General features: G+C 52.0%; 2 protein-coding genes across 2 annotated transcripts; one reads left to right on the forward strand and one right to left on the reverse strand.

Annotated features, from left to right (window-relative positions):
• Positions 1-2762: 2762 nt before the first annotated feature.
• mitc4 (mitochondrial substrate carrier) lies at positions 2763-6490 on the forward strand. The gene is made up of 7 exons (XM_002954153.1): positions 2763-2933; positions 3128-3205; positions 3323-3508; positions 3593-3639; positions 4181-4373; positions 4443-4904; positions 4947-6490. The coding sequence occupies exons 1-7, from the start codon at positions 2868-2870 to the stop codon at positions 5334-5336; spliced, it is 1422 nt and encodes a 473-aa protein (XP_002954199.1). The 5' UTR covers positions 2763-2867; the 3' UTR covers positions 5337-6490.
• Positions 6491-7690: 1200 nt separating this feature from the next.
• VOLCADRAFT_76178 (uncharacterized protein) lies at positions 7691-11271 on the reverse strand. Its single transcript, XM_002954225.1, has 7 exons — positions 10889-11271; positions 10281-10382; positions 9683-9757; positions 9252-9340; positions 8758-8839; positions 8291-8378; positions 7691-7901 (listed from the first exon to the last, which is right to left on the reverse strand). Exons 1-7 carry the CDS (start codon positions 10946-10948, stop codon positions 7792-7794), a joined length of 606 nt encoding a protein of 201 aa, XP_002954271.1. The 5' UTR covers positions 10949-11271; the 3' UTR covers positions 7691-7791.
• Between the last annotated feature and the right edge of the window lie 621 nt (positions 11272-11892).

Here is an 11892-nt window from a genome sequence, read left to right on the forward strand (position 1 = left end):
TGGGGGTATTCATTCCCGGGAAGGCACATGCAGGAGAGGCGTCAAGGAGGGGCCGCGGCCAAGGACAGGGGAAACCGGGGGCCACAAAACACAACCATCAACTTCGCCACACTCCGCCAAACTCCGGCCCATCCATGCCAACTGCTCCACCAAGACTGCCCAACTCCTAAGAAGAATGCCCATGTATGCATCTTTCCGTTGTTTCAGAGTGGGAGGCTTCCGGGCCCAGGGAACACACACTTGGAATGTCACATCTAGGATTGAACACCCTACAGCACCATCCACCATTACCACACTCTACTACGCCATAAGACTGGAAGTCCAAGGCGGTTGATCCTGCCTTCTAGGATCCCTCCTCATCCTTTCACTCGAACATCCGCAGAGACAGAGGTTCCAGCAATCGCCACCAAAGCAGTGTCTCCAGACCAGACTTCATTTAACATACGTTGTACGAAGGTAAATTTCAAAGCCTGGACACAAACAGTTTCAGGATCCAGTGCTCGTCATGTCACCCCAGTGCGCAATGACGAGCATCCATAACCTTTGAAAACCTATACAAATTTTGTGGTTGCAACTTGCTGATGTGTGTGAAACAGGGGGGTAAATCTTCACCCGTGGCAGCTACCCTGCGAAACCCTGCCTTCCCCGGTATTTCGGGGCACCCTCATCAAATCACCCTAGTCAACTTATCCGTGGATCGCTCAGGTTCCGCACCCACCACCAGCATCCGACGGAGTCTGCCGGATCATCAGCGGCCCAACTCCAATCCTGGTCGGCTCGCAGGTCACCACCGTCCATCAACTAGGGGTGCAATACCTTCCAATATCGAAGGATTCTGGACTCTAACAGGTCTCGATCCCGGAATCACCCGGGGGCAATGGTCGTGCGTTGCCAGTGGTGCCTAACTCTGCCAGTGGTGCATAACCCTTGCTGTATACAAGTTTACAAGTTCCGCGCGATTGCGGGGGGCCATGGACTATATATATTGAAAGTTGATTCCACCGTACAATCGAAGGCCCTGCAACCTAGACAACTCCTGATCCGTAGAGGCTTCAGCATGTGAAACGTAATTGTCCATCATCTAGAACTCATCTCCACACCTCAGTAGCAATTCGTAAACCTAATTCTCCCGTAATTCTCCTGTAAATGGAGATACGCTAGAGAACCTTGTTCACCATGTTCGCGTAGAAATTCGCATCCTGGGAAAAGCAGCTCAAAACATAAAGGATTGTTTTTATAGAATCGGATCTTATGTATGCCTCTGCAAGCCTGGCGACAAGCTGCTAGTCGATGGCTAAGAAGCACTTGATCCTCTGTATTTGTCGCCAAGTGCCTTTATGGAGGTCATTCGGATTATCTTTGCTTGCCACCAGTCGGTAACAACCCTACCAAAACGGTCGGTAACTGGTCGCTTCGGTACCTGGCCGGTAGGGTAGCCGACCTAACGATCTAACGACCCAGTAATTGGGGGCCAGACCAGAGGTCGGCAAATCGGTTTCTACGGCTGCGGGAGGCCATAATTTCGGTCAGTAAACCTAAAAGCATGTCAAAGTCAAACACAGACTTCAAGGCCAGCGCGCGGCCCTACTGGCCGCAATGGAGGCTGCAAGTCACGTTTTCTAATCAAATTTTGGTCATTAGGGACCCGTCGCCTTACGGGGTCAGAAGCCGAATTTTGGCTGCGCGTACTGTGGTACGGACGTGCAGTACCCGCCTTATTTGCCGACCTCTGGTCACTGACCGATGAGGTCACCGGTCGGTAAGGGAAATACCAGTAAGGTTTTTCCCGGTTCGTTACCGGGTCATTATGTTGAAATGTCGGTGATCCTTATAAAGCGACCGGTTGGTTTATAGCTAACCGGTCGGTTGCCGACCTTTCTATGCCATAGATGTTGCGGTGTGCAGCGTGCGCACGCTGCGGCGCACGCTGCTTCTGCTCATGCTGCTTTAATTGCTATGTGGCCCCTATCCAGCCTTCGGCGTTGCACACTGCAGTGGCAGCTACACCACTCCATTCTCGGTCCGAAAAGGTAGCTGCTGTTCACTGAACTACAGGAGGGAGCTTGGAAATGCGTGAGTATTCGGTTTCCTAGAATGTTACGTCCGCGCAGTGTGCGAGGCATCCGCATGAAATGCCCGGCACGAACCCTAGGTAGTCCAACATTTTAAAGCGCTGAAGCTAGAGCAGGAGCTCGTCAGGACAGAGTCGAACCAACGTAAACCTTAAACTAGGGTTAAAGGTTGGCACGATGGCTGCCAATATGGCTCCGGGTTGTGCCTCTCGGAGGCGGCTCCTGGAAGCCCCTTTACCGGTATAGCGCAAGCTGCAAAATATTTCGCTGTAACTGTCGTTTTGCTGCAGGTAGCATGGCATCACACGAAGCCCTGCACGGCCTTGTAGAATTTATCGCGACGTTTACACGCGACGATTAGACTCGACAAGTGCTAATATAAATGCACATCTTTACCCGCGTAAGGGAAAACATAAGCAACCTGTTTGCAAGGCCTCTGAAGATCATTTCGGATATCAGAAGCGGTCATCACACGAGACATGTGTGCAAAGAACGACGCCACAGCCATACACACTACGGTACATACGACTCAACTACAGAGTCCACAATTGCAAATTTATTTCCCCGCCAACTAGCGCACGGACGGCCCTCAGAATTGCGCAGTTACCCTGGAGCAGTGTAGTGGCGCCATTCTCGGTCCTATAGAATGGAGCTGGTGAATTGTGCTTCTAGGTATAACTACAGTTGTGACCTTGACGAACTGCTACTGTCGCCCATTTGTGCTCACTAGACGACTTTCGGATCCCTCGGTCATCCTTCATCTTTCCTCAATGTATCCAAACAAGACCTGCTTCCATGAAAAAGTCGCAAGGATACTACTGTAAGGTCTACTACAGTCTTTTGGCACTTTGCTACTTGGAGGTAAGGGGTCTACAGTGCAAGCGTTCAGCTGGGGCGCGGGGTTCGCTCAGCTTCGCTAGCCGAAAGAATCAATCCTTGGGCTCTTCTCTTATGGCATGTGATGCTTTATTTAATCTCTGTCAGATCACCGAGCTAATCGACTATTGTCGCCCTAAGTGTTGACTTGCACGCGCTGTCGCTTTTTCTGGGCGCAGGTCCTCCTTTGGACTTTCTGCTTGATTGCGTCCTGCGCTGCTCCAGTACACGGTCATAGCTACCTTATTCGAGAGACTGTAAGTACACTAACTGTACAGAACTTGCGCGGGCTTTCTAACGCTTGAAAACGACGGCGCCAAAGGCCCTTGTTGTTTTACCCCTCCATATGGGCCAATCCGCTCCTTTTATTGCAGCAAACCCTCAAGCTTGCTACCCGCCCGGTTCACCCGGCCGTCGTCGGTTCTACTCATCTCCGGCAGCCCAAGCTGCTGTGGCGGTTCGAGCGCAAGAGCGTCAGCGACCGCAACGCCGAGCCATCAAAGTGTTTTCCTAGTGCGGAACAATCTGGCTTACTAGCGGCCCTCCGCGGCTTCACCGTGGTGAGCCTTGAATGTTGGCGCGCATGTCGGTCTGCAGACCTGTCGAAGCTTAACTCGTACGATCTTCATTTCTCTGATTTGCAGGTAGCTACCGGGTTGCCTGCACCCTACACAGGCATTAAGGCGATTTCGTGAGGAGATAGCGTGTTCAAGCAGTGGGCGTGAAGCGACGCTCGTCGGCGTTGCAAGGGATTAAGTGGAGGCAGCTGACAGCTGAAGAGTCGTGATACGTAGCACTTAGCTTCAGGAGCAGTACTTGGAAGAAGAGATTGTACTTTGGCAGCACGTGCAGTTTTGCAGTGTCTGATATCAGTCGCAGGATCAGTTTGCTTCCCAGTACAGCAATTTGGTTGTTCAGAAGACCGTGTATATATTGCCAGCCGCGGTGCCGGAACTGCTGGCGGCAACGGAGCAAGAAGAAATTGCATTTGCAGCTCCCAACGACAGCTCTACCTTTTTGTGTGCATTACCATATTGACATCTCGTTAAGTTGCCTTTAAATAAGCCATCAGCGTTAGTTCTACTGCCTCTCAAGATGTCGGAAGTTGAGAAACGCCGAAGTATCATCCCCTTCCGCCTCCCCCTCCCCAACCCTCTGACGTGGCGCCCCGCCATCCCTGGCTTTGGCCGTCGGCGTAAGGACCGTGGCCAGCACTTCGCCTCTACAACCAGCGTCGTCAGCGTCGCTACTATCAACGATTCAGTGCTGGCTTCTAATGCCGTGCAGGCAGTGGCAGCGGCCCCTGCTACCGGTGCTGCAGCGCCTGTCTCCAAGGTCCCCCTGAAGCCTGTCAGTGATGTTTTCGCCGGTGCACTGGCTCGTGCTGCCTCCCAGAGCACGATCCACCCTCTAGACACCCTGAAGGTGCGTCTGCAGACCAACAGAAAAGTGGCTATTGCTGCGCCACCGCCGGGCCTGTCCAAGATCGGTCAGCTGGTCCCTCCAGCGTCCGCTGTCGCCGCCACCGCCGCCTCTTCCGGTGGTGGCCTGGCGCCTCTGACTCGCTTTGACGGACGCGCACTCATCGCTACTGTTGGCAGTCTGTACAAGGGAGTTGTCGGCGCTGCCAGCGGTGCAGGAATCGCTATTGGCGCTTACTTTGCAGTTTACGGGGTCGCCTGCAATACGCTTTCGCGCTACACCACACTGCCTCCAACAACGGTCGCCTTCGTGGGTGGCGGCGTGGCGGCCCTGGGCAGCTCTTTTGTGAAGGTGCCGCTGGCGGTATGCATCCGTAGTGTGCAGGCCGGCGTATATCCCAATGTCTTTGCTGCCGCGCGCTCGATCACTGCCGCCGCCGGTCCTCGCGGCCTGTTCACCGGCTACCTCCCAACCGTCCTGGAGGATGTGCCAGACATGGCCATCAAGTTTGCTGCATATGAAGGTATGCGGCAGGTGCATCGCGCTGTGAATCACGGTCGGCAGGCGACTGTGCAGGAGGACTTCGCTATGGGCGCTGTGGCGGGTGCGCTGGCTGCGGCAGCGACGACTCCTCTGGATGTTATCAAAACCAACATGATGTGCAACGCGGCCGTACGTCCATCGATGGGATCTGCTGCGATGGGTGTCATGCGGCAGGGTGGCCCTGCAGCGTTCTTCCGCGGCGTTGGTGCCCGTGCCGCCAGCAACGGCATCAACTCGGCCGTATTCTTTTGCTTCTTTGAGGCGCTACGTGGCGCCATCGCGAGCAGCAACGCTAACCGCGCCGCCATCGATGGCCAATATGCTAAGAGCCGCCCGGTTAAGGTCACTTCCGCTGTGCAATATGTCGGAGCTGAGGAGAGCAGCAGTGAGGGCGAGCTGGTGTTGGCTACAACGAAGAAATAGAACTGAAGACTTCGCATTTTGGTGATGATGATTTGTTTGCTGGTGATGGTCCTATTGGTGTACGAGGTCAGCCGGGGGCTGCTTGCAAGTCCTGCGCCTGGTTGCTCTTCGCGCGGCCTTGCTTAGTGGAAAACAGGCAGAGCTGCTCTGAACTCTCCTGGCATGTGCATGTGCTTAGTCGCTTTAATATTTGCGACTTCAGATCCCATTGGCCGCCAGGAGAGTACACCCTCGTGCTTGGCCTCAACTAACTTTTTCCTGACGTTTTGCGGCTTTCTTTCTTATTTCTATGTCGCTATCGCGTCTGAAACGATCGTGCGCGTGAGTCTGCCTTGTTCCGAAGAGTTCAGTTCAGTTGTTGTTGCGTTGTTTAATGTCGTAAGGCCGCTGTCAGTGGTGCGGCGATGCGTTATGGCAAATAGATTTTGGTGATGGATGTGGTATTGAACCTTAAGTTGCTTGTAGGGTTGTACGGCTCTGTAGATCAGACATGACGGGATGATGATTGAGTCATGCCTGTTTGGAAGAATACCAAGGCGCAAGAGTCCAGTGCCTTCTGTATCATGGCTCTGGCTAGTTCCCAATGAGTCAACGTTGCCTCCGCTGGAGAGTAAGAACTTATGGTTCACCTACTGTTATTGGGGACCATAGTAGTCTTTAACTTTCCTAGGGAGTGTGAAAGAGGCGAAATTGTATGGAATTATGACCATAGCTGATGTACTTCTCCGAGGGAGAAAGGTGGTGGTGATATGATGCAGATGAGAAGGATATTTAGCGTACTTGCGCCCGCGTATGTCAACATGCTGACGGGATGATGGCCAACAATTCGTCCATGTATGCTGTGTGTCTAGGCGAGGAAAGGGCAGACGGGTAAATTACAGTCAATGGAAAGGTTGTCGGGCTTAAGGTTCTCAGGAAGGGTCAAGGTCATCGCCCACGTATCCAACATTATTGTTGGTTTTGTATTGGATCGTATGTTGAAGAGATTGTGGAATAACGACTTGTTGCTGCGTTTGTTACCACCACCAGCTGGTCCTGTACATCTTACTCAATGTTACTACCTAGAACTATGTACAGTTAGTTGACTTGTCTGCAGATGTAATGTAACCATCATACTGATAGAATGATGTATATGTGTAAATATGATTTCCTCTACTACCTAAAGAAATTCGGGGGACGACCTTGCTAGGTTCCCTGCTGTCAGTCAATCAGTCCGTCATGGTGTAACATTTCCTCTTATGTCACCCCGTTCAAAATAGCATCTGAAAGCTATCTAAATCTCTATCGATGGGCTAAGTTAGCTTCGGAATCTCAGGATTCCTAATATGTTAACTTGTAATTCTCTACCGTTTGACCAAGGGAATGTAATCAAAATCTCTGTGGGCTAAGATGGTTTACCAGGGTGAGATCAATTTACATATCTCACTCCGTTAAAGACTGTATGTAAAAGCTACATCGATTCTTTATCGATTGGCCAAAGAAGAACAATCGGATACATCGGAGCGCGAAGATAGCTTCCATGGCTTCGAGTTTGACTTCCCCTCACGCCGCAGTCCTTGCCTCTGAAGTCGTTGCTTGTCCCTTACATTATAGATCCGTAAGCAAACGGCATGATCCTTTATGGGTTCGTTCCTTCATGCTCGGCAACTTTAGACCGACCCATAGCAACGCTCTAAGCACCTCCCTCCTGGCGTCTCGCTCGTGCCTGTTTGATTGCTGTCCTTCTTATTCTCTTCTTCATTCATTCAATCCAAGTTCAAACGAAGTGTGCCTTTGCGACACACCATCAGCTTTGCCGCTGCATTCCGACGAGCAATTAGAACGATCCCCGAATGCGTTCTGGCTGGGAGCGGACAACAATTGGTCCATCAAGCACGGGCACTTTGGCGCGCCTTGAACTGCCAGCCAGCAGGCCGAAGGGCCGGGGTAGAACATGGATGCAACGGTAGTACCACCTACGTATCGGGCAGTCCCGACTCATGGATTTGGTGCAGCAGTGGCAACACACGTTGTCGCAATGACACTCCTGCTTTGTGTGTATGTCATTCTACGGATTGCCGCATCACGAGAAGGCTAATTGTTCAGTCAATAATGCTTATGCTATGGGGCTGCGCGGTTGCGACGATCCAGACAGGTCTACGCCGCCGTAGCAAGTCTGCCGACCTTTACTGTTTGAGAATTTCAATAACAAGTGTGTACTCCAAACTGGCGGCGTTCTTGTGCTTGCACTCCTATGCCGTACGGACTGCCCTGCGAATCAAACGGTGGTCAAGTGGCTGCACCGGGGCGGACTTACTCTCTTTGCCCATCATAATAAGCACAGTTGGTAATTGGTGGTTCTATCAAATGTCAATGCGGTTTGCTTATTACACATTCCATCTGGTGGGAAGAAAAGCCACTCCCTTTTCTCCCCTCTCCACATCCATATACCAACTCCCCGCGTCATCATCACACTTCACCTCCCCTCGTCCCCTGCGGCCCCCAACCGAGCTACTTTCCGCTTCTCCACGGTGCGTGTCTCCGGACACATCATCGTCACCCAGCCCGTGGGAACCAGGGGAACACCTGCGAGGTGGGGATGTGGGAGTTATGGGTGGGTTTACAGGGATGGCGATGTAACGGACGAATGCCGTGAAAAGCGGAAACTCCGATGGGTGGCTGTGGTGGTGGTGGTGGTCTTGTTGTCGTTGGTGGTCCTAAGAGGGTCCTAAGTAAGCAGGTAACACCGACCCCCGGGGGTTGGTCACCACAGCTCTCAGCTCCGCTCTCAACGTGTCAAAGAGAATGCTCATGCTCATGCAGTTCAGCATTCCGCGTTGTTGCAAAATCAAGTTCTCTCACCGGCGTTGATCTACTGTCAAAAACATCGTTGTTACGAGAATGTAATGCATCCTTTAAACATATGTTCGACTATCGACCCTCGCTAACACCCTCCGGCCTCTCCCCCCGCTTACCCGCTGCCGCACTTCGGGCGTACACCACCCCCAGCTCGTTCTTGGCAGTACTCAGATAGTACGAGCGCGCGTCGCCTAGGCTAACCACCTGCAACCACCATACCAGCCGCCGTACGTCACACCGCGAGCCACAATCATACAAGTCATGTTCGCTGTTAACATCGCAGCACCAGCACCAGCACCACCATTCAGCTCTTCCACCAAAAACCTTCCTCCGATTATCAAAACGCCTTTTTGTCCGATTCTCTACGTGTTCCGGTTCTCTACGTGCCTATTCACTTTGCAAGCTGGAGTACAACCTTTTAGCCCACCCACCACCCCTATCCCTCACCCACCCACCACCCCTACGGCTGATGAGCCCCCCTGAGCCCCCTCGCCCCTCCCCCGCCTTCCCTGAATTGCTGTTGTGCATCTTTCCCCCTCCCCACAGTCACCCCCCTCAGGGGAGTTCGTACCCCCGTCCGTACCTCGGCACGTACGATGTCCCCAGGTCGGAAGCAGTCGTACATTACCACACGGTCAATCTCGGTGGCTCGCACGTCTTGTTGCCTGGAGTCAGTTGGGGCGGTTTGGGGAACGGACAGCGGATGATGCGATTGGTTGGCGGTTATGAGTGACTAACGGGGCGATAAACGGTCAGAGGAAGAGGAAGAGAAGAAGAAACCGGTTGGGTTAGGAGCACTGAGCGCAGCACATTTCAGGATTTGAAATGGGGGTTTAAGACAAACCACTGACGACTGACGCAAAAACAAGAGATAGAGAAGGATAGTCCACGATTAGACAGATACCTGCATCAGGAACAGTTGTAATTCAACGATCAGTAGTGACTTGGTTTGTAGTCATTACGGTGACGTGGCCAGCTAGATTGCGAAACGAGTACCGGAGTATCTAGCCGCCAGGGGGCTTCCGCCGCTTCTCTCGCCTCCGATTCCCTCCTCCTCTCCGCCCCACCCGGCCGCACCTTATGACTCCTTTGAATTCCGTACTCAGCGCTTGTCTCCCCACGCACAACACGAGGGCCATCGCCGCGGTCTGGGCCACCCGACTTATCTGCACCGGAATGTGAACGACATGAAGCAGCAGCAGCAGCAGCAGCAGTAGTAGCAGCAACAACACTATCCGCAACAGGACCTACAAAGTAACACAATCATAATTGATAACAACAGCCCTGTCAATGTTACTCACCACCATCATTATCAACATCAGCTACTACAGCAGCATACACGAAAAAACAGCTTCCGTACGGACCGGCCGTGCGGAACGCCGTACGTGAGGCCTCATCCAGGAGCCTGATACGAACACAACCATATTATAGTGATAGATACGGTGTCCAACCCCCCTTCCCCCCTTTTCCACCCAGCTCCCCCAACACACATACCTCTCTCACCTCACCTTGACGGTCACCAGATCGCCAGGTTTGGGGACCAGAGGCTGAATGCCCCGGGGGACAACCCCCAGCACAGGCTTCTGTGGAGATGTATGTATGTATGTATGTGGGTCGGGTGGGGGGGAGGTAAATGCAATATGTTTGGGGGGGAAAAGGGGATGGAGATGTACAATCAGGCAGGCGGGATACCCTGATTACATACTGAGCAGATGAATTGGGCAACGGATGGATGCCGTCATAAACCGCCGCACTTGCCGTACTGCCGTACTTCTGTCCCTTTTCCCTATCGCAGTGAGTATCCTCTATATGCTTCTTTGTAATACTGGCGACCAGCGGGTCGTGGCAATTCAACGGGATAATGAAAAGGCGGGGAAGGTTCCAGAAGAGCTGCCTAACCCTTTCTGTGGCTGCGTGTGAGTGACTCTTTCCAGAGGGCCACAAGACGGCTATCTTCAGTGCGCGGCCTAGTCCCATTCCCCTTGAACCCCCGAACACAACAACACACACGTCGCCCCGACGGCTCTCACACCTTCCCTCCCTCCCTCCCCCTCGGGGCCCTCCCTTCCTAATCACGCACACCCAGGGCTTTTGTGTTTCACCCACCGCTCCTCTACCCGCAGGTTGCTCGATATGCTGTAGCCCGACAATACCAGCGAATAGGAAGCCATCCCGCACGTACACACCCTCACCAGCCTCGTACAAATCCTGCATACACAAAAATACGAAATGCATCTGGTTGTGCACACATACGCACACGCTCGCTCGATTCGTGATGGTTACTCAGTTATATGCAAGAAGGCACGCACATCCTCACGAAGAAGTCTTTAGTTCGCCAGTGCTATATCTCTGCCCGCTCGAGTTTTAACAAGTTACAGTATATGTACGAAGAAAATGGGTGGCGGGATTGCGCGTATGGATTTGGCCGTGTAAGGACGTCAGCATGTTGAAACTGGCCAAATGGACACGACAAGCAGTAGCTTCGTGTTCGGCGGGAATATCGCAGCCTTAAATGCTGAGGGATCGGCAAGATAAGAAAAGGGATTACGACGTTGATCCTTTGCTAAAATTGGTGCAAACGAAGAGGTGCAGTTGTATATGGGGGGGGGTGGAGCCTCGTGGTGAGTGTGACTGGCTGCAAATAGCTCCCCCTTTCCTATCAAACACCAACAAATGAGGGGTTTATGCATTGATTGCCCAAGGGGGTCACCCACAGTTGTTCCGAGCCGGTCTCCTGCACACACAGGCGTCTCCCTGCTTCCGGCAGCCGCCATTTCCGGCAGGGGCCCCTCCTAGTGAGCCCGGCAGGGATTAAATAAGATGAATTATTGGCGTATATTTAACGTTCTACACGTCTTTCCTATATCAAATAGAAACAGCTTGCAAAAGTCACAACATTAAGGAACACAGCTAAGGGCAACGTGGTAAATATGAACGTCCTTAATAAAGGATAGGCACAATCAAGGTTATAATTGAAGTTGGTGTTCAAGTAGCTCTATAAAGCTGCATCGATGGCAACTCCGGTGCAATATGAGTTGACGACTTGGCCGGGTTGGTGCTACCGAGACAAGACGCGTTGGATCTTCATAAGGTGTTATGATACAATACATAGGAGGCAGAAATTAAAAAGCCGTCGCGTAAATCGCGCCCTGATTCAGATAAGGCCCCGACCACCGTCAACCGTTTTTTTACCACATTTCGCCAAAACAGGTTTTTTTGTCCTCTTCTTTATGACAACATGAATCCCACGTCTCCGCCGACCAGGCAGAGCGAAAATATTTGAGCCGGAGCACCATTCTGCTTCTCCAAAGCAATCTGTCTTTACAGCTACGATATTAGATATTGTCAACACCTCTTCTCAGTTATCAATATCAAAATTAAGTTCTACTTGGCTGTCAAGGCCGTGGTGTAGGCCTTGACAATGGGATAGTGCTTCGATTCAAAATTTCACACTTCCTATACAGCAAAGCTACGGCCTTTCGTGTTGCCATAAAATATTGGACAAGTAAGCCTGTCCTGGTGACGTTTTGACTTTTTTTGTGTTACAAGCTTCGAGCTTGTACGGTCCAAACGAGCCAAGAGGCTCATGAACCGCCGAACTGGAAACAAGAACATATAAAGGTAGTAAATTAACCTTACTGTAAAAACATATTTAATCATCAATAAATTGTAACCTGCATCTTCTGATATGATCCAAAACATGCCTGGTGAAGATTGC

Source organism: Volvox carteri (genome assembly GCF_000143455.1).
Source record: "Volvox carteri f. nagariensis unplaced genomic scaffold VOLCAscaffold_41, whole genome shotgun sequence".
Classification (NCBI taxonomy): Eukaryota; Viridiplantae; Chlorophyta; class Chlorophyceae; order Chlamydomonadales; family Volvocaceae; genus Volvox; species Volvox carteri.

Coding starts and splice junctions, on each gene's coding strand:
- mitc4 (XM_002954153.1), top strand. CDS start 2,868: ATGAAAAAGTCGCAAGGATACTACTGTAAGGTCTACTACAGTCTTTTG. Junction 3,509..3,592: donor CCCTCCGCGGCTTCACCGTG/GTGAGCCTTGAA, acceptor TCTGATTTGCAG/GTAGCTACCGGGTTGCCTGC. Junction 3,640..4,180: donor ACAGGCATTAAGGCGATTTC/GTGAGGAGATAG, acceptor CTCTACAACCAG/CGTCGTCAGCGTCGCTACTA.
- VOLCADRAFT_76178 (XM_002954225.1), bottom strand. CDS start 10,948: ATGGCGGCTGCCGGAAGCAGGGAGACGCCTGTGTGTGCAGGAGACCGG. Junction 9,758..10,280: donor AACCTGCGGGTAGAGGAGCG/GTGGGTGAAACA, acceptor ACATCTCCACAG/AAGCCTGTGCTGGGGGTTGT. Junction 8,840..9,251: donor GAATTCAAAGGAGTCATAAG/GTGCGGCCGGGT, acceptor AACTGACTCCAG/GCAACAAGACGTGCGAGCCA.